Source organism: Marmota marmota, unplaced genomic scaffold (genome assembly GCF_001458135.2).
Source record: "Marmota marmota marmota unplaced genomic scaffold, marMar, whole genome shotgun sequence".
Classification (NCBI taxonomy): Eukaryota; Metazoa; Chordata; class Mammalia; order Rodentia; family Sciuridae; genus Marmota; species Marmota marmota.
Genome location: NW_025999900.1, coordinates 1,594,226 through 1,617,598, shown reverse-complemented (window position 1 = coordinate 1,617,598; position 23,373 = coordinate 1,594,226). Strand labels below are relative to the sequence as shown.

The following is a 23,373-nucleotide window of genomic DNA, read 5'->3' as shown; positions in this document are numbered from 1 at the left end:
AACTAGGGATAGGCTCACTCTTAGAGCACTCATGCAATGGGAAAGCAAAGATCTAGGTTTGCAAAGGAATGAAAGTCAGGAGGCAGCATTTCCCACACTGTAACATGCCGTATAGAATTTTTTTAAAAACCTGCATGATTTATGGACCAACTGCATTATATTGTCTGATACCATGTAGTCTCAACTACCACCAGCGATCCCAAGAATATCGACAAAACAATATACCTGAAATCTATAAAGCAACTAAGAGCACTGTAGGGTTTTCCCTTTCCATGTGACATTGTCCTCACAGAGTAACCTGGTTGAAAAGTCAAATTGCATCACCCCAATTTCAAAACCTGCTGTTCTACTTCTTAAATACATTCCATCTAGCCAAAGATTGTTTCTCAAGTTCTATATGCCAGTGTACTTGAAACACATTAATTCCATTAGCAGGCTATTTCAGGAAATAGTGAGCATATTTCTTGGAAACAAATATATGTGGTTTAAAAACAGCCTCAAAAAAAGAAAGAAAGAAAAAGAAAAATTCTGAGGTGAAAATATGCAAACAAAGATGATTTTAAAAAGCAATTAAAATTCCTTCCCATAACATATCAAAGGTGTCATAGCTGCTTATCTACTGAGAAGTCAGTGTTTTGGATTTGGGTCTTTAAACCAAAAAGCCTATCTTGGGATGGCACTATAAGTAGTCTCTGCCTCTTAATCATCGGCAACTGCTAAATGAAGTGTATCTATTTTCTCTGTTACATTACTATTGGCAACCAGGTCCTCAGTAAGTGCCCAGAAATGTTTCCATGGTTACAAAAAGCATTCAGCATCCCTCTTGTTTTGGGCCAATTTAGCTTAAAATCTATTGTGGAGAAAAATATGGCACATTAAGGAACATAAAATCAAGATACAAACGTTATGAAAAGAATTCAAGATTAAATGGGAAAAGCAGGCTTGACAAGGCTTTTTAAAAAGTGCACATAAATCACTGATTAAAATGCTGCCTTTCCCTCATGTATCTCCAAATTCTTCTCTTTAATAGACTGCAAAGCAATCTACATAGAAGGCCTGTATTACCCATTGGTATAAAGGAGGGAAATGAGTGCATGAGGATTCTCTAAGACTATTAACTTGCAGTTGAAATAAATTTTTTTTAAATTTAAGAACCCCACAGGTGTTTTAACATCCATACAGCTGAGAGTCCAGTCACATATCCTAGTCTCGTAAGGGCCCCCAGGGTGTTCAGATATTTTGACGAAAGAGAGGAACAAGAGCTTTTGTTCAATGGCTATAAGGCATTTGGAGTGAATTAGTGGGCTATTTCACATCAGGGAGAGAGAGAGAAATGGAAGCTCCCTAGAGGCAACTTAGTAAAGCTCCTCGATCCATAAAGCTGTGAGCAAACTGGGCCAATGAGACGGTCTCATTCTAAGCCTTTGCTGCAATCCCAATTCCCACTGCCACCAAAGAGCCAGGGCATTAAAAACATTGTTGCTTCCTCTGGAACAGATTAAACAAATGATGTAAGTTTTTGAATAGTCAGAGGGAGAGGCCTATGGCTTTTCTCATGTATACTTGTCAGTTCCCACAGTGGTCAGGTACAGCAGGTGGCCAGTGCATATTTGATAAAGGAAGGCAATAACACAATGCCTCGAAAAATGTCCCTCCCCACATCTCTCTCACATGCATGCTATCTTCACCGTTTTCTATTGCATTTATTGTCTCTGTGAAATTGAAAGAAGAGGTGGGTGGGATTTAGAGTCATGATATTGTTAAGAACTAATGTGAAGACTCTCATTTCTAGGAAGATAAAGTAAACATAACATTTCCTTATTCCACTCCATAAGCACCAAAAACTCTAACATCATACATAAAATGAAGGAAAGAAGATAGAAAGGTGCAGAGAGAAAGGTAGACCGGCTAGCACCTTGATGCTTGAAGAACAAGACGGTGGTGAGTTCCCTGGATTCTTTACTTCATGTAGCCCAGACTTGCAGCTGGCAGCCCCCAAATTCCTGTAGCTACAAACAAAAGAAGCCTCAAGAAAAGCTTGTTCTTCTCCTCCAAAGAACCGGTAAAGGTACAGTCTGTCAAGGCAGAACATTTTTATACAGCAACTGCTCTAATCTAGCCAAAGACCACAGAAAACTATGGCCCCTCACCCACAACCACAGAAATCACAAAGGGGGCCTAAGCATCCACCCTTGTACATTTGTAATGAGGTCCCCAGGACCCTCCCTGGGGATACAGAAGAAGGCCAAGTAGGAACCAGAATTTCTATCCTCATGGTCAATAATAAGCATCCTCCCTCCCAGGAGTGTTAGCAGAGACCAAGTTGGGAGCTGAGTCTTCCAACCCCACCTGGAAGTAATAAGTCACCCCTCCATCCCAACCTAGGTGGTGTCTGGGGAGGTCTAGTGGAGACCTGAGACTTTTATTAGGTTGCACCCACCTCAGAGTCAGTGGAAACCACATGAGGGTATAAAACTAACCCTCTTTTAATAAGAAACACACCCTTCAAGAGTCAAGCCAGCTAAAAGGGAACCTGGACCTATCCCACCTAGCAGTAACAAGATGATATGCTATTGCATGCTAGAGTCATGTCAAAGTATTTTTTTCTGAGATGCTGTTTTGGTGGAGCAACGACAAAATCATGACATGTATTGTTCTTCATTAGGTTCATATTGTTCTAAACCGGTTTCTTCTTACAAGCTATGATATTAACTCCCAATCCTATATTCTTCCCTTAAATTTAGTCTCCAAACTGATGCTAGAGTTGTTCTTCTAAAGCACAGCCTTTTGGTATCACTCTTCATTAAAAGACTTTTTTGAGATTCTCAGCTGCTTATAGGATAAAAGCTAAACTCTAACACAGAAAACAAACACCTTTTCAACTGCAGCCTGAGCTCCAGCTTCAGGGCACATCCCTAGTCCACATGTCAGCATTCATGCCATTTCCTCCCACTGGAATGTCTTTCTCCCTCTATTCACGTATTACATTCTGACTCATCCTCCCAGTGTGCATTCCCATAGAATCTGCTCTGTGGAACTTTACCTGGCACCTCAGGGTAAAATTATCTCAAAAGTTGCCATATACCAATTGCAACTTTCCACAAACCCTTTAATAGAACTAGCTACTTGTATCTCTTATGCATTACAGAGCTCGTTAATGGAATGTCAATATCTTATTCATTCCTTTATCCTTCCGTCCTAATTTACATTCTACCTAATTTAATAAGAATGTTCAATTCAATTCAATTCAGTTTAAGAGTGTAAAAGTACATAAGTTCTAAATTCCAGCTTCCACTTGAGATATAGAAAATTGGAAATAATGCACCCCCTCTTTAAACAACAGCAAAATCTAGATCATTTGTAAAATGACTAACCTGTTGGAGTTACAAGGCCATAAAGCAACCAAATAATTCCCAAATTAAGGAGAGACAACTGTTTTCAGAAGGATTCAAATACTTGCTTGCTCAGACAGATGCTGATATCATACAGGCTCATCAGAAAATTTAAGCTCATATTTTCAGGTAATTTCTAATGGTCAAATAACCCATGGGAATAACAAACTCACTCAAGGGAAATTCAAAGCTACTTGGACGCTCTTCTTCACAGAACTCACAAGGGGTTCACAAGAAGGTTGGGGGCAGGACCGGAGTGGAGGAAGCTATTCTCATGGTTTAGTCATGAGGAAGGGGAAAAAAATGTATCAAAAAGAAAAGTGCCACTAAGATTCTTCTCTCCTTTTTCCACTATGGAACAAAAGCTTTAAGCCACTTTGGAAAGGACAACAAATCCTTTTGTCCTCAGATCACAGGCAAAGACACATTAAGGTGGATAAGGAGAACACAATGAAAACTTCTGCAGATGAAGGGGCAGGAAGAAGTCCTAAGGATCAGACCCTTAGAGATCCTCCACCTATGGGAGAAGGAAGAATTACTGAGAAGGCCCTAATCCCAAAACACAAGAATACAGTCCCTGCCTAAGGCTGAGGCTGCCCCAGAACAGCAGAAAATGCATCTGAAGTCCAACCACATCACACTATCAAACAGTAACAAGTCACAGTAGGCTCCTCCTGGGAAAAAGTAAAAGCCTAGAAATAGAAAGCCCCTCTGAGACACAGGCAAGGACAAAGCTGAAGGTGGAGCCACTTTGACGAAACTCTACAGCAAACAGGCCTCCACTCTAAAGGCAGTGTCGTAATAAAAGAATTTAAAACCTGTATTGCACTCAGGATAACAATAACAACAAAACCAAACACAACTCACATTCTGACTACATTAAGTCAACCCACTCACACTAAATGCCCAGTGTTAGGAAATGCTGGCCTATTTCCAGGCTGAGATACTAATACTTTCCCTACACATGAATTGGAATACCAGAAGGAAGAGCCAGAGAGAATGGATTTGGGGTTTTTATAGTTTAAAAAGATATTTTAAAAGATTATAACCAAAAATTGCCAAAAGGGCTTTTTCACTAAATTGATATACCCAACAGAATTAGAAAACAAAAACAAATACTAGAACATATGCATATACTCATATGCAAGCTTGTGCACACACACATATGTACACCCCATAAATATGCTGCTAAAAAAGCTATATTATAGGCAAAGAAATAAAGATAAGAATTATAGCAGACATGAAAATTATGCAAGCCATAAAACAGTATAATAGCCATCTTTTCTTGGGGAGTGGGGGGCAGTACTAGGGATTGAACTCAGGGATACTCAGCCACTGAGCCACATCCCCAGCCCTATTTTTTATTTTATTTAGAGGCGGGGTCTCACTGAATTGCTTAGTGCCTCACTTTTGCTGAGGCTGGCTTTGAACTCGTGATCCTCTGATCCTCTCACCTCGGCCTCTCAAGCCTCTGGGATTAGAGGTGTGTGCCACCACATCCAGCTATAATAGCAATCTTAAAGTCCTGGAAGAAAATAACTATAAACCAGAACTCTATGCTTAGCTAAATGGTTTTTAAATAAATGAGAAATATTTTTTCAAACAAAATCTCAGATAATTCAATACAAGCATATATATAAGAAATGTTAAAATGAAGACAGCTTCAGGTTGAATAAATGAAAATAAATAAAAAACTGTCAAAGCATTGTTTAAAAGTAATTGACAAATATATTTTTTAAAAAATCAAGATAATTTAGTAGAGGCATATATATGTGCTAGAAAAGTCAAATAAAAAGTGCTTCAAATTATATTAATGAGATAAATATAAAGATGTTTTCTTACTTTCATCATTCTAAGAGATAAAAAATATCCCAAAGCAAAACAGCATCAATGTATTGTATGTTTGCTGAATGTGTACAGGAAAAACATCTGGTATAAATGCAACAAATTACAATAGGAAGAATCTAGAGCACACTCTTGAAACATCTTCATACTAGTTTGAAATAGTGCATTATTTCAGGATAGATTTTGCTTCAACCAGAGATATGAAAAATTGTATTCAAAAATAAGAATTGTAATGTACTCCACTGTCATCTATAAATAAAAAATAAATAAAATTTAAAAAAGAAATCCTATGATGATCATTACACAGACTTAAATGAGCCTAAGTAGACATAAAATTGAATTATAAAAACCCCAAATCCAAAAGAAAGCAGAAAAAATCAGATGAAAGATACAAAGAAGAGGTGGAATAAAAGGAAAAGAATCTAGCAAGATGGCAGATTTTAATTTAATAATATCAATACATACAGTTAAAACACATCAATTAAAAATGAAAGATTGTCATCTTGAATTAAAAAGTGAGACTTAATTCTATGCTATACACATGGTATCCACCATAAATGTAAAATAGGTATAAGTCAAATAGTGGAAAAGAACACACTATAAACACACTGATTAAAGCAAAGTAGGGCAGCCTCACTGACATAAAAGTACTTTAGGACAAGAAATAGTAAAAGATAAAATGGTACATCTCAAAGTAACAAAGATATCAATTCACCAAGAAGACATATTTTTCTAAAATGTGAATATTTAATAAGAAAGCTTCAAACTACAAGAAGCAAAAACTAACAGAAATGAAAAATGGAAATAGCCAAACCACTTGTAGAGTTCAAGACTTGCATACTACTCTCAGTAACCAATTGAATGGAATCAAAAGGCAAAAAAGAAAAAAGAAAAATCTATAAAAACAAAAACCAATTCCTTAGAAAATAGATAGTCAATCTCTACTAGACAGATCCCCAAACAAAAATCCAGTATCAAGAAAAAAAGAGAGAACCGCGCTATAAATACCATAAACATTAGGAGAGTAGTAAGGCTACTGAAGAAATTTTGCAGAGGATAATGAGAGTTTAGGTGAGACTATATGGGGATGCTCTGACAGGGTAGAGTGTAAAAGTGATGGTGCTGGAAAAGAGAAGTAGGTAAGTCCATGAAGCCATGGTGCAGAGGTTTTAGAGAGAGATAAAAAGAGAATTGGCATAGAGAGCAAATAGATTTATAAGAAACTATGGAATTTAGGTTCAAGTCATATAATATGCTAAATGATAAATAATGACTTTGATGGTGACTGTTGTGAACAGCCAGAAGCAATGGAATCACTAAAGTATCTTTAGAAAAATAGGACCATAAAACTATAATCTGGAATGCTTTATTGATAGTGTTTGCTTTGGGGTCTCTGCACTTTGTACTGCATAAAGTAATTTTTCAGTAATACTGTGTCCTCTGATTTCTTGAGACAGCATTACCAAGAGGAGAGGGGCTGTACCCTGAGGTGGGGCAAGGAGGCTGATGCCTCGGTTTTGCTACAGAAATCCTCACTTGCACTGTTTTATGTCTAATAGATAGGCTAAAATTCGTCTATTGAGGATGCAGCATGCTTACCTGGAATTCAACATCATGCCAATAGTGGATTCCCAGTGCTATAACCTATTCACTCCTTTTATTAGATCTACAGTGTCTAACGCACAAGAGGTTGCTATGCACAGATAATTTTCTCTTTCTCTCTCTCTCTCTCTCTCTCTCTCTCTCTCTCTGTGCCTCTCTTGTGTATCCAGCTGATGTTGGAAACTAAAACAACAGTCTGTATTACAATATGCTTCTTTTTTTAATTTATTTTTTATTCTAATTTGTTATATATGACAGCAGAATGCATTACAATTCATATTACACATATAAAGCACATTTATCATATCTCTGGTTATATACTAAGTATATTCACACCATTCATGTCTTCACACATATAGTTAGGATAATGATACCCATCATATTCCACCATCTTTTGTCCCCCCACGCCCCCTCCCTTCCCCTTCCTCCCCTTTGCCCTATCTAGAGTTCGTCTAATCCTCCCATGCTCCCCCTCCCAGCCCCCACTATGAATCAGCCGCATTATATCAGAGAAGATATTCGGCATTTGGTTTTTTGGAATTGGCTAACTTCACTTAGCATTATATTCTCCAATTCCATCCATTTATCTGCAAATGCCATACAACCAATACCTAAACAGAACATGGTTATGAGGATGGAGGATAGCACACTTATGAAGTCATAGTGTGCCAAACATTATGGCAAAGATAAAGAATAGAGGGAAAACAGAGTATGTCCTTAACAGGTTTATGATAAAAGTTTGGCTCTATCTAATCAGATTTGAAGGGAACTAATTTAAACAAAACACATAAAAAATTTTATTCAAATTAATTTATAGACTAGAATACAACATGTATACAGATAAATATATATATAATCACCAACATGTATACAGATAATATATATATAAGAATGCCATGTATCTTTAATTATTCAGTAATTATGTTTAAAACTTAAAATAAAACAAACCCCATTAAACTAAAAAAAAGAAAGAAAGAAAGAGGGTAGTAAGGAAGTAGTATGCTCATAGAGGAAACAAACAAAACTCTTGAAAAGCACTAACTTAGAAAAAAGCCAGATAACTCAGATAATCTTATATTTATTAAAGAAATTGAATTTGCATTTCAAAACTTTCCCATGAAGAAAATTCCAGGCTCAAAAGTCTTTACTGAAAAATTCTAGGAGTGGACAAAAGACACCATTTCATAACTTGTATAATTTTCATGTGAGAAGTCTACTGTAATTCTTTTATTTTTTTGCAAGCCATAAAAAATAATAATTCTCAGGCTGGGGCTGTAGCTCTGTGGTAGAACGTTTGCCTCACATGTATAAAACACTGGGTTCAATCCTCAGCACCACATAAAAATAAATAAATAAATAAAATAAAGATATTGTGTCCATCTATAACTAAAAAAAATTTTAAAATAATAACTTTCAACATTTTTTTCTGAATTATAAGAAAGGTAAATACTTAACAACACATTTTATATGTCAGCATTATGCAGATACCAAACCAGATAAAGAAATAGGAAGAAGACTACAAAAATCAATATCCCTAATGAAAATAGATGAAAAAGTTCTAAACAAAACACTAGCAAAACAATTTCAGAAATAAATGAGAATAATAATATACCAAGACCAAGTGGATTTTATCCAAGCTGTACTAGGCTGGTTCAACATTCGAAAATTAATCAATGTAATTCATCTCAACATATTAAATAAGAAAAATCATGTGATCATCCCCAGAGATGAAAAACAACATTTAACAGAATTCAACATTCTTTTTTGATCAAAAGCTCTCAGCAAGCTAGATCAGAAGGGAACTTCAACATACAACAAACAGCTACAGAAACATAACCACTAAGTTATAAAAGACTGAGAGCTTTTACACCTAGTTTAATATCAAAGCAGGAATATAAATCTTACCACATCTTACCACTCTTTTTTTTTATTTGTTTTTTTTAAATATACATGACAGTAGTTACCATTCTTTTTTACATGATAACGAGGCCCTATTCAAAGTAATTGGACAAGAAAAAGAAATAATAGATATTAATTTTGGAAAAGAAATTAAACTGGAGATCCCCAAATATCCCTTATTGTACAGAACTGTACAATAAAGATGAATTTATAATATGTAATTATCCTTTTAAAAGAAAGTGTTTACATGTAAATTCTAAAATCAGACTGCCTAAACTCTGCAGCTTCCTAAGTGTGAATCTTGTTTCAAACTCTCTAATTGTCCCTTTTCTCAACTATAAAGTAAGAAAAACAGCAGTATGTTCCTTTTAGCATTGTTAGCTTTCCTTGTCATTATTCCATCATTAGTCTTTAGTTGATGTCCTACTATATACCTAACACTATGCTCACAGCTAAGAATACAGAGACAAAGCTAGGGCAAGGTTCTTGCCTTTAGGATTACAATATAGTGAATAAATAGCTCCTAAGTGGATAAATAAACAAGTTGATTTCCTGCTATTAGATTATATTAAAAAATTTACAAAACCAGTGTTAAGTATTTTGGGGTCAGATACACATTAATTTCAAATACTTTTCAACTTGGGCAAGAATTTTTGAAAATATGAACAGAAATTCAACTCAACTCTAAGAAATTCTACTGCTTGTCCAAATACTTCTAGATGAATCGCTACAGATAATTTAAAAAGACTCAACATTGCAAGACTTTAGATTATTAGATTCAGAAAGAATATCAGACTACCTCATTTTTACCAGTTTATTCTAGGATTTCATTCTTTAATCTGAGTGAGGGTATCAAAAAAGCATTATAAGAGGAATATGAAATTATGCTTCCTTCGATAACACTTCCTGTATTTGGACAAGATACTTTTCTAAAAAGATAAAGCTAAGAGGAACACTGAAAATGGATGAAGAGACTAGTAAATATCCTTGAAAAATCTGCTCCCTCCAATAAGAAAGGAATAATAGATTTTATATATGCCATTAATTACCTACTAATCTGTGTGAGCTACACATTATAAACACATCCCAACCCCCTTCTATGCATATCATTGCATCTGTCCTTAACCCAGTAGAATGTCCTTACTTCAGGTTAGAGTATTAGAAGCATAAGAAATTTCTGCTGGAACTGAGGACAGCTACTTTCACAGAGTTAATTAGATTGTTATCATATTCATTATGCATTTATTGAAGGCCCAATAGGCGCTCAGCTCTGACAGCATGAAGCTTCATAGGCAGCATTTATTAAATGTGTCCTTATCGTACAAGGCTGAAAGAAAAGGAAGCTATTCCTATTTCAAAGATTTCCTATCTACTGTCATCTCACATCACATCTCAATGAAACACTGTGAGAAGTGTTCTTGGAGTGTTATCAACTAAAAATTCTGCAACAAGTATGGCTTTTTGCACAGGATTTCACACTGAATAATATAGTAACATCTAGAAATTCCTAACCCAGAGGGGAAAAAAAGAACATTTTAAAAGATATTTTTAAAAGCATGACATGTGCACAAGGGGCTTCTCAAATGGAATCCATGGATTCATTTTAAGCATTTCAATTGCTCAGAACTATTGTTTTGCAATATGGAGCTCACAAAATGGATCTTCCAAAGTTTTATGTACTGAAAGTGTTCTTACAGATTTTTATCTCTCAGTCAGAAGCCAGAATGAGGTAAGGTATAAGAGAGAGAAAAAAATAAAATCAATATAACTAAAAACCAGCCAAAATAAAACAAATAGAAAAGTCCTTTGGAAGAATTCAGAGAAAATGATACTGGCTAGCTTACCTTGCTTTTTTCCATTAACTTTTTCTAAAGTGCCAGGAAGCTGGCTGTCAAAGCTGTGTTGAAGGCCACATCTTTGCTTTTCAAGGTGATGCTCTTCCTCAGCAATAGAAGAAAGCACATGTGGGGCCTTGGGGTCATTCAGGGTCTGATTGGGCCATTGAGATATTATAGAACATGAGTCCTTTGCATGTTGGCTAAGTCTGGGGCTGGAAATTTGGACAGAGTCCTGCAAATCAGTATTACAACATGATAAATGATCCTCTTCAATAAACAAGTCATTTGCATCTTCTTGGCTCCAATCATTGTCTTGTTCTTCATCTTCAAAGAATGTCTCCTGAATCTTAATATCATCTAAGTCCTGGTCTAATGTGTCACTCAATTTAGAGTCTTGTTTGCTTAAATGCACCAGAGGAGCTGATAACGTTTCCCCTGCTTGCTGGAGAGCTTCATAAACTCGGGATATCCAGGAAGAAAAAGACTGGAAGAAGTTCTGGGAATCCTCAGATGCCATGGTCAATACCATGGCCAACTATCTGGTGTCTAGAGAGTCCACTCGTTCCGTCCTCAGTACTCTGGACTTAATGTGAACTACAGAATAAGCATGATGAGAAATTAAACTGGAGGTCTCTTAATGGTTGTGAATAGTTCACTCTCAAAACTTCTCAGCTGAAACAGAGGAAAGAAATACTTACACCTGTTAAAGTTACAACCTCAGACCCATCACCAAATACCTACAATCAATGTCAAACAGCATTTGGGGATAAAGAAACATCATCCTTGAAATCTCAAGACAGCTAAATAAAAATAACTGTGAAAGTCTAAATGTGGATTATATCAAAGCCTCTTCACCTCCACAGAAATGTACAAATCTTCCATTAGCAGTACTGGGTTCTATTCATGGGATCTGAGAAAAGTTTATCCCATATAGACCATGCTTATCAGTGTGAAAAGGATAAATGAATCTTTATTAAGAGCCAACTGGGCATGGCATTGCAAAATACAAGAAGAGTTTCATCTACAAACTTGCAGAACCCAGAAAGCTGACTAATAGGCATCTCTGCTTTGTGACACAAAGGTTTATTCTTTCAAAAGAAATATGTTTTTTCTGGAATTAAAAAACTTTAAGCAAATCTTAAAATAAGACTTTACATTTTTATGCAATCTCTAGAAATTACATCTATTCTTGGATGCAATCACTGCAAAACCGAGGGTGGCAAATGGATCACCCAGCTTACTGAAGACATGTACCAGGCATCTTGTTGCCTTTGTCTATGTTCCAACCTCCCAAAGGTAGCCCTCTACAACTTGTAAGACTTCAGAAATACACTTCATCCCACAAGACTCATAGTCTGAAGGAAGCAGCAACAGGATATCGACAGAACAACATATTATAATGACCATACTGCAAATACCCATATTTTTGCATGCATACAAACATATATATATACATATACATAAGTGCATGCATTATATGTGTATGTATACCTTATTGCTTTTAAAGATCAAGATGAAAATCATTAATGACTACAGAGCCTAAATTCATTACTTGAAATTAGTTACCTCATTTCTTTTATAACAAGAACTTCTTTCAGATTGATTTTATCTGCTAGAAGCCCCTAAGTTTCAGTCCTCTTGATCTCAGGCAACTGCATTTGATAATGACTGCTAATATTCTCCCAAAAAATGTCTTGTTAGCTATTCATGTATGATTGATTCATTCAATAGGCAAATATTGATTAAATGCCTATGAATTTCTGGGTACAATGTCAGGTATAAGGTAACCCTGAGGGCTCTATCTTCCTAGAACCCATGTTTCAGTAAAAGGAGAACTGAACTCTGTATTCCCCCCAAAATGCTGGATTATTGAATAAATCCTACTCAGAACTGTTGACATATAAATATTCTGCTTAGTAACACTAAAGAATCTAAAGAACATTTGTTCCACCCCATTTCACAGCCCACAGTTTGGAAGTTTGTTTTTCCCACAAACATGTCGTATAAGTTACTATGCTTTGGGGCAACCCAGATTTAGAAGGTTCTCTCTGAGAAACCCCCAGAGCTCTCTACCTTTTCTCCCAACTGAATGTCCAGGTGTGCATGGGCTGACCCCAATGATACTGCCACCCAGCACTCCACCATTCCTTATTCTCCTTGCTATCAAGTCTCCTGTGCCAATCACACTAACACACAGTGTCTTCCAAAGTGGCTGTGCTCTTTCCTGATTTCTGTTAGGCCTCTCTCCTAACCTACATGGTAATTATTTGCCCATTTCTTAAAATGCAACTACTATTTCCTCTGTCAATAATTCATCTACAACTGCTTTGAATGCACCTTTATGATCTAAAGTTTCACTTGATGTGGTACATATTTGTCAAGCTTACTCTTTAATGGACTGGGAGTGCATATGTGTTAAGACTATTCTTACACTTTACAGCTGCAGAATCCATATCAGGGACTCTGAACATGTTGGATGGATGGACGAAGTTACTAATGAAAATACTGACAGCTAAATAACCCTGATTTCCTCATTGATTATTCATCTGTAAATTAGAGTTCCCTCACTAGATGACCTCCACCTGTTTCTTTCTGTTCCAAAACTAAAACTCTCTATAAATTTCTCTGCCGTAGAATTTGCCAAGTGGGCCAAACAGCACTGTAATAGAGGCTGTAGATATTCCAAAGAAGGTTGCCTTTTCAGGGACTGGTTCTATACTGTTTTGAATAACAAATATCAAATGGTCCCAGAGTGATTTCAAGGCCAAATCTCAATCCACATATGAAAAAGTGTCCAGTTGTTATATTGTAAAATGCTCAAAAAGGAAAAGCACCTAGAGCTAGATCCTGAAAAACTAGGAGTGGGAACCATTTGTATTATTCTAAATCAGCCTAAAGCCAAAGGGGCTCTGTGCTGGCAGAGCAGCCATGGAGATACTTTTATGCATAGATAAACTTCAACTTTATGGGGAGAGCACACCAGTGCAACACAGATAGATATCTAGTCTCCTAGTTCTTTGGGAACTTTCTTACAAAGTGACTTTCTAAAACAAAGTGGCTTCTGAAGTGTGTTGATATTTAGCATTTGATGTTATCAAAATATATACTTTATATATAATGTTTCATATGTATATATGTATAAAAAAGAAAAAAATAAACTTCTGAATTAGAAAAATATATTGACAGACTTACAGCTGAAAGAGATCATTATTAGAAATAAAATAGTTCATGATTCTTCACTATTATGAGATGTATAAAACAAAGTTGTGTGTGTATGTTTGTGTGTCTAAGATACAAGCTCCTATCACAAATAACCTGAGAAGGTTTATGACCTATCAAAGTTCTCAGGATAAACTAGCAATCCAAGAAAGAGCAGTAATTGATCAAGATGAAAGGAAATTCATCAGTATATTCCTAGAGCTACATTTTTTAAAATCTTGTTGTCATCAGAATCTATTTTAATTCGTACAGTATTTAATTGAATTAAGAACATTTAAACATGGGAAATGATTAAGCAGAAAGCATTAAAGAGCTATGTTTCTATAGGGGACAAACTATCAAATTCCTAAGCCATATTCTCATCATCCTCACTGAATATAAAGTGAACAGAGAAGAGAACCATGTCCAGAATAATAATGCTCACAGTCTTAAAAAGGCTGTCAGTTAAATATTTCTGGCCCCATTTTCTACCTGATGACAGCTGCTTGCAGAGAGAGAGAGAGTGTGTGTAATGACCTAAGAAGAAATATCAGCTTCTAGAAGGTATGCCTTAAAAATCTATGTTGTCTTGGTGGGAGCTAAAGTGGATGCCTATACAACTGTGTGATCTTTAAAGGATATTAAGCTCCTAAGAGAGACACAATCTGAGGGAGAGGAAAATTTTTCCAATAACGTAGTTCGCAGGTAACCAAATTCCAAGTCAAAATTATATACAAGTTCATCTGCAGTGTGTTGATGTTTGGCATTTTCTGAAGAAGAAAATCACCTTAGATAATCTTTTCTAACTGTTTTTCTCAGTGCATAGGACAGTCATAAGTAAAAGTCAAGAACACCGGGTTTATTTCAAATGTCTTCTCACAGCTGTCAGTTAACTGCCCTTTGTCATCTATAAAATGTTAGGTATTTATTATTGACTTACTAGAGTGGTCATGAAGCTAATTAAGTCTGTCATTATCTTGCCTTTTGGAGAAAGTCATTTTGCATTACCTAGTATGAATAATAAAGTTTAGGAAGATTAATAATTCATGGAATCAAAATAAGAACTACAAAATGGGCTGCAATCCATCTTTAACACAATTCAAAAGAGTCTCAGGTGTTTTCTGCTAAGAGCAAATTTGTTATGTGGGTAGGACAGGAAAATGTGCCATCAAGATGACATATCTTCTGTAGCATTTGTCCAAAATGTGTTCTAAATGTTGACATCTTAACAAATCAAAAAATGGACCACTGAGGACTCGATTCCAACAATATGGATACACTACAGCCCCAGTGTCATAGCTGGGCCTTGGGCAAACCTGCAGACCTTTTACCATTGGACTTTAGGGGTTGATGAACACAAAGCAAAATGAGAAACTATCATACAATGGAAATATATGTTCATCAGTAGACAAGTTCTGTAACATTTTTAAAGGGCAAAAATATGTCAAACTCTTGTAATCTTTTCTGATGTTCTAATATCTCATAAAAATGACATTATAAATGCATCTAACATTTGCCAGACGCTTTACAGTATACAATACTTCCTGACAATATTTATAAATAAACACTCTTTATGAAACATAACAGCTTTTCCACATTACAGATGAAAAATTGAGGCCTGGGAAGGGTAAGAAATTTGCCCCAAGGTTTTAACTACAATAAAGTTTGGAACTGGTATTCCAATTCTACTTTGTTGAATTTCAGATCGTTGCTTTATCCTCACCTAAGATCTTCACAAAATGCTAATGAGACAGTGAAGACACTAGAAATTAAAAAGGTAGAGCAATTTTCCTAATAAGTAGAGATTGTTGAGTTCAGATCAAGGTCTGTCTGACTTGGGAGTTTTTTCTCATTCTGTTTCTGCTACACCATAACAGCCCACTTCACTGAACAAAAATCTTTTAAAACATATGGTTACAATTACTTTTCAAAAACAAGTTTAATAAAGTAAAAATATTCTAAAACTCTGCTTAAGCCAAATAACATATTAATATACATTATATACTTACATATATTGTAAATACGTATATTTGTTTATTTTAAACTTAACAGCTTTGTGTTTCAGCATAACAATCTCAGACAGTCGAGGACTGGCCTAACAAAAGTTTTAAATTGTTTAGGATTTATGTGATTATAGCAATAGCACCTTTTAAATATTCTTTAGGTTTCATAAGCCTACTTAGTATTTTTGAGTATCTATTACATTCAAGGCAGAGATTTAAACATGCTCTGCAAAAATCCAGTAGTTATAATATAAACACATAAGGTCCTCACCATTTCCAGAGAGACTATTTGACACAACTTTAATAACCCAATTTTCTCAAGAGACTGTCTCTGCTCTTGAACAGGAAACCCATTTTTGAACTCGCATAATAAAATGCTTCAAGAGAACTAAAGATTTAATTCTATTTAATTAACATTTACCTCTTAAGGTAAATCCTAGTTAAAGTGCTCACCATGGACTCCCTACAAGAAGGCACCTATGTCCCAAGGCCACTGGCACATATCAACTTTCTTCCAATAAAGGAGATTCTAAAAGCTCAAATAACATCCACAGTACAAAGCAACATAATTAGGAGGTAATGCAATGAAATTGGGGAAAGTAAAACACAGGCACAATTAACAGGAATTACTCCCAGATGAGAAAATATGCCAGACTGCTGATTTTTGTCCCAAGAGAAGAGAGAGAAACATTTGTATCACTAGAAAACACAGTAGGCTCAAAAATAAGGGAGAAATTATGGTACCAAGGTAATTGCTGCTCTCTTGAGATAGGTTAAGCCATACTCTAAATGTCAGCAATCATTCAATATTTGTTAAAGTTTTTGTTAATTATAGAAGTAATACCAGCCTTATAAAAATTTGTTTTAAAAAATGGAAAAAGAAACCAAAAAAAAAAAATCACTCACAATCCTTGTGCCTTAATTCAACTCTAATTATTTGTGCACATTCCTTCTATTATACATCCTTATATTTGCAGAGTTGTAATCATAATATATAGGAATCTAATAATTATCTTTGACAACTCCTCCTTTATCTAGAATTTATCACCAAGGCCTACCCATATTCCATCTAAGTAATTCTTGAATCGATTGGCCTTTTGCCCCCTATATAGATAACACTTGAGTTTAAGACACCATTATTCCTTCTCACACATCCACAGCCTCTTCAGTGCCCCTTCCCTTTAACCTGATTTTCCCAGAATGACCTCATTGGTCTTTCTAAGATGTATGTTCATCTAGTTTTAAAATAACTTCCCAGTGTTCTTTGTATTTTGCCCATCATCAATACACACTATATACCTGTAATGGAAATATCACAATGAAGCCCACCAAGGTGTATATTTAATATATATTAATGAATGTAATTTTAAAATGCACCTAATGATTAAAATCCTCCCCCCTAAAAAAAATCCTCAACAGGACTTCTAAAGTCATGTGTGGGTCAGCCTTTTCTCATTTCCATTTGTTCTCTCTGCTTTAGAATCTTACCTCTTCATTTCATCTCCTTACCTCATCAGGCTCTTCTCATGGACTGAAAAAGCTCTCTTCCCTCCATGATTCCCCTCCCACATCCCAACATCACCCATTCAAGTCTCAATTTACAATTCACTTCTCAAAATGCTGTGTGTCTGACAGTCCACCCCCTTAAACCAGGCTAAATAAACTATGTCACCCTGAAATATTCTCTCGTAACACCTTTTACTCATTCTTATTGTCACATATTGTAATTGTAGTTTATTGATGACTCATACAATTATTTATTTTAACAGCTGTCTTCTGCACTAAACTAGAAGTTCCAAGAGATAAGTTAGTTGTTTAATTTCTGTCTTTGCTGTGTATCAGCATCTATCAGAGTGACTAACACTGAATAGGTAATAGATACTTTTGAATACATACATCTATATACACACATATTTTACCATACTACTCCTTTCATGTAACATTTCTGACACATTTTGCATGTTACTATGTCTTTTTATGTATACTACTTGTAATAATATTTTAAAACTACATTTTCAATTAGGGCCTAAAAACTTTTTTTCCAAACTCAAATCTTAGAAAGTATCTATTGTAATAATAATATGCAATCCTTTACATCTCAAGGGAAAATATCCAGTATTTTACATCAGAATGAGAATGTAATTATATTACTTGAGACATCAGACATTTCAAATTTTTAAGTTTTTGTCAGAAAAAAATAATGAATAACTGTAACAAACAGTCCCTGAAATATTTTCTTGATATTTTGTTTTAATTATTGTCATATTGTTTAGCCAGCAATAGTTTGTTTTTGTTTTCTTTTATTAGAAAATATAGAAGTAACCTTTACATTTCATATCAAATTTTGGTAAAATTTTTTAAAGTTGCTCTTTGACCTTTCTCAAACCCCTCAAATTACGGTTATCCTATTTTTTTTTTCACTATGACTTTAGGAGAGACAACAGAATAACACTTAAATAGATGAGGCACCATGGGCCAATTCCACCCCCATAACTAGCTATGACCTTAAGAACGATGTTTGATTCTTTGAGTTTCCATTCCATCACCTGGCAAATGACAGAACTGTGCTGGGTAAGTTGTCAATATTCCCTAAAGATAACACACTAAAGGAGGATCTTAGTCTGTCTCTGAAAGATACCCTATGACCCATAATTGCACAACAAGTTTTAATCTGGCTCCCACTAGGTTTGTGATGAGGGAAATATGAATTTTCATCTAATGAAATTTTCATGTGTAGGCAGAAAACCATTCCATCACAAATTACTAATCCATCAAACGTGTTTCTTCTAGGTCCTAGAATATAGCCTCAACATTCTTGTTTAACTAACCCCCTCCTATCTATGAATGAATGAATTCATCATTGCTAAGAACTATTGAATATTTTTCCTATGTTTCCTTTTCATCTGTTTACACAAGCTTCAGACTAAGCAGGTAGTAAAATTCTTCATTACTAAAATGACTATTACTGTGCATTTTAGCTTCTTCATTAGCAGTTATCAAAACAAGGTCTCCAGGGGTCCTTGATGACTGGGCTTTTGGAATAAGAATGCTAATAAGATGACAATGTCAATGCTTCTGTGTCTAGTAAACATTAATAATCAGATTCTCCTGAGATCCCATCAGAAACAGCAGCCTTAATGGGATCTTTGTGGTTATAAACATAAGTCTGTTAGGTGAGTGGTACATGGTGTCTCTCAGGTCTGCTCAGTCAAGGTGGCCCCTCGTGGAAAACACTGCTTTTATATTTCCCTTTCTGCTGGCAGAGAATTTTACATAAGAACTGGGATGCACTGTTTTCTAAGCATGATTGTGAACCAAATGTTTCGTTTTTTTTTTTTTTTTTTTTTNATATATATATATATATATATATATATATATTTTTTTTTTTTTTTTCAGAAAATAGTTACTCTTGCCCCTCTGATATCTCCAGATAAGCATTATATATAATTTTATATCTCAGAACATCACATAGATAATAATGATTAATTGGGTTACTAATATTCAGCCAGTTCTTTGATCTACAAAAATGGCAATTTTATATGGTTCAATCTAAGAGAAGAATGGTATAGTTGATTTTTAATCATTTTTATTAGGGCTCTTCCATTCACAGAATGAAAGCAAGAGAAGGAGTTGCTATGGAAACCCTAGGAACCAAACAGGATCACAGAATGAAAATTGGGAGAAACCTAGTCCAGACTCATCAATTTGCAAATGAGGACTTAAGACCCAGAAAGGTGAAGTGAGTTTCCCAAAATATCATGGCCAATTAGTGGCAGAGCTCAGCTCTAATTGTCTGCACCATGCTTCTCTCCACCACACCAAGCTGCCTACCTTCCTTCTTTAACATTTGTCAAAATATGTTAAGAACACCCCAACTTCACCAAGAAATCGGTGTTCTGAGGATGATAATTAAGGTGAATATCAAAGGTTAGATAAATTCTGGAATAGAAGCATGTTTTTCAAAGGCTTTTGATTAATGATAATTACACCTTTAAAAGGAGAAATGTCAAAATGAAGGTGTTTGCTTTAGACATTAAGATTTGGAGAGTCTAATGAATAAACCATTTAAAAAACTCCTGTCATAAGACCCCACTCCGAGTTGGAGGCAAGTATTTTTCTGTGTTTTTGAGCTAACAGCTTCTCGCTCATGCTTTATTATTATTGTTTCAACATTATCTTTAAATCTCAACTTATTTGCAAGTATAATTTATAATTGTCTCTAAAGTACTCAAATAACATGTCAAACAAGACAAAAAGGAGATATTTTAAATCACTCTAACCTTAGTTCTTTGTACTCATTATAGTTTGCAAAGGAGAAAACGTCACCAACTTTAATCTCCCAATTTAAATAATGAATACAATGAATTAAGTGTGTAATGTCATTCCTAGAAGCCATTACTTATTTATGCTACACAGCGATGGTTAAAGTTATACTAGGATTTCCACCAGAGGCACTATGCTAGTATTTTTACAAAATCAATTCCTTTAATTTAGATTAACACTTCCAGAGATGTGTTGATAATCCCAATATACAGATTAAGATGAAAAAAACTGAAGTTCAGAATGGTTCCAAGGTTTGCCAATTTACATAATGATTGGCAATTAGCTCTGAAGGGAGGAAAGCAAATCACTATGAATCCTACCTTCTTTCCACCAGAAAGAAGTCTACTCATTTCCAACAGAAGTCTACTCATTCAGATTACCTATAACTTAGGTGGGACAGTAGTGGCTAAACTTTTCATAAATCCCAGAGTTTACATGACAAACTCTATGTAAAATATTCCATTTTATTTTCAGAAGATGAGTCGATGTCCTAAGTGGAGTTCAAAAACTAAGACAACAGTAACAATGCCCAATCAATTGCCAAGTATGCAATTTACACCCTTCCCCATTATTATTAACCTATAGTGGTTTTACAATATGTTCACATAAACACCATTGACTAATTTATATTGTTATATAACATGTGCATGTACAAATATGTAACAACAAATCCCATTATTTTGTATAGTTATAATGCAACAATAAGAAATATGGAAAAAAGTTTGTATAATCTTTGATACCTTTTCCCTCAAAAAGTGGAACCTAGTTCCCCCTTCCCTTGAGAATGGGCTACATTCAGCAAATTAACAGAATGTGAAAGAAATGACAGCCCAGACTAGGTCATAGGAGGAACAGCAGCTCCTTCTTGCTCTCCAAGGATCTCTCACTAGGGTAAAGCCAGCTGCCATGTCATGAAGAATTCAAGTTCCCCTGTAGAGGAGTTCCATGGGGACAGGATCTGAGGTCTTTTGTCATCCTGGAAGTGATTCTACCAGCCACACTTCAGCCCTCAGCTGACATTCTAACTGCAGCCTCACAAGAGACTCTGATCTAGAACCATCCAACTAAATTCCTGAACTTCAAAAATAATGAGACATGTATTTGTAGTGTTAAGCTATCAAGTTTTGCGGTCATTTTTAATGAAGCAACAGAAGACTAATAGATTTTTATTCCTAAATAATGTGCTTTTCTTTTACAACAAAGTGAAAAAGATAAAGTGTCCATGGCTATAAAAGCTGCCTTATCAAGGAGTCAAATGTTTTACTTGGTCCAGGCTCACTTAAAACACACCCAGGAGGCAGGAGGAACAGACGAAGTTCTCCTTAAGAACTTGGCCCCACTTAAAGGAGGATGCAAGGTTGCACCTGGCTCCATCATGCCCATATCCTGTGGGGTGTGAAAAAGGAAGGTGAGAGTCCACCCTGCTACAAAAGATCGAAGTCAAAGTCACCTGTAAGGCAAGGATACTGCCTTTCATTGTCTACCTTCTGTGTGATGACGGCCACCACTGTGATAACATCCTGTATCATTAAGTACTACACCTGAGCAAGTGAAAATAGAATTCGTCCTTTAGGACCAACAAGTCAATTGTCTCCTGATGTGATTTTTTTCTTCTTCAAATTGAAGGCAGTGAGTAAATAATGGTATAGAACACTTGGTGGAATTAAAGAGTAAAAAACTTCCTTTGGAAAAGTGACTGGTTAGCCTACTAGTAGGTTCTAGGTACTAAAAATCTCAAATATAGCACAGAAGTCAGATGTCAGTACTGTTTTAACATCATGAGGCTAAAATCCATCTCTGATATTTATGTTATCAATCAAAACACACTCGTTTCTATAAGGATTAGAGGGAAACTCATCACGAATGTAATAAAGAGCTAGGAAGACAGGAAGTGGGGGTCAGACTTTTCCTTTCTGCTCTTCCAACTCTAAGGAAAACATTATTTTCATAAAGATAGTGTATCCTTTAGGAATGTCCATTCATCATATGCCTACCCAACAGCTTGTGTGAATTCTTAGTGGGGCCCATCCTGGAAATGGTGACAATCTCCCCATGATCCAAACTACATCAAGTTACCCCCCCTCAGGAGAATATGAAGAATAAAGCTTACCCAGACCTGTGTGGACCCCAGTCCTGTCCTTGGAGTGCTTTCTTTTCCCTCGTTGCTCCAGGCAGGGGAGACCTCCTATGGTTTCAAAACCAAGCTTCTTGTTGATGAAGAGGAAGAGGACAGCCAGAAGAACGATAAAGACCCCAACAGCAGACAAGAAGCCAATGGCTTCAGGCGTGACTGGCAAGAGAACACAGAGGGAAAAAAAAAATCATCGCAATTAAATTTGACCCAACTTTTAGTCCTAATAAATGATCAAAGCTACTCAGAATTTTTACTTTTATTAAACAGAGTGACAAACACTTTTGCTGACATCCCTAAATCTGTGTTCAGGGAGAGGAAAAGGATCGGTGCCTGGTACATCCCGCTAGGCTGGTTTCTCAGATGACAGAAAACCGCACCTCTGCCTGTACCTGGAGCCCACCCGCAAACTTTTAGAGTGAAATCCATCAAACGGAATGAGCTGGAAATAGTTGACCGACACTGCAAGCACAAGTCTGAAAAGTACAGCAGCCTGAAGCTCACGGAACAATCAACTCGAGACAAACTCTCAGATGGACACTGCCATCAATATTAGCAACTGCAGGACAGTCATTTCCTGGATACATTTTTTGCAAATCCAATTATGCAATATGATGATGATGATTAATGGCAAAAAGGAGATTAGTTATGCCATCCATATAAGAAATTAGAATTATAGTTTTTGATGGCTAATGTTTTAGAATTTTGGAAGGTGAAATTTCATTTTTTCCTCCTTCTCATTGTCCTCCTTATCATCAAAAAACATTGAGCTTTAAGCAACTGTGGTCAAATACCCCCCAATGCAACTTAAAGAGTCCAGCTAGTTAGTTCAAATATGAGCACATGCAACAGGAGACCAGAGCTGGTTGGACAGGGGAGACTCCTGTTAAGTGACATCTGAGCCAAGATAACATTATGTAAAGAGATCCAGAAATAAACTTGTACAAATCAATTACAGAATGAGAGTCAATAAGTGATTCGTGGGAGCAAGGTAGATGGGAAAGCCTACAAAAATAAATCTCCTCAGAGCAGCTTTAATCCTTGGGCAGATGCAGTATATAGTTTAATAACATGAAGTTTTGATAATATGAAGGTGTACTATTTACTTCACTTTGCCATCCAGATAAAAAAAGATGAATCAA

At 35.7% G+C, this 23,373-nt stretch overlaps 1 protein-coding gene across 4 annotated transcripts in view; it reads right to left on the bottom strand.

The window, feature by feature from the left end:
- Syt16 (synaptotagmin 16) overlaps positions 1 to 23,373 on the bottom strand; it is a 255,172-nt gene that overhangs the window by 102,075 nt on the left and 129,724 nt on the right. For 2 of the 4 annotated variants that reach the window (XM_048798461.1, XM_048798463.1), the window contains exon 2: positions 22,211 to 22,390. In XM_048798461.1, the coding sequence (XP_048654418.1) occupies positions 22,211 to 22,390 (180 nt within the window). Of the gene's footprint in view, positions 1 to 10,582; positions 11,249 to 22,210; positions 22,391 to 23,373 lie in introns of those variants that run through there. The other 2 variants (XM_048798460.1, XM_048798462.1) reach the window with 2 other exon arrangements.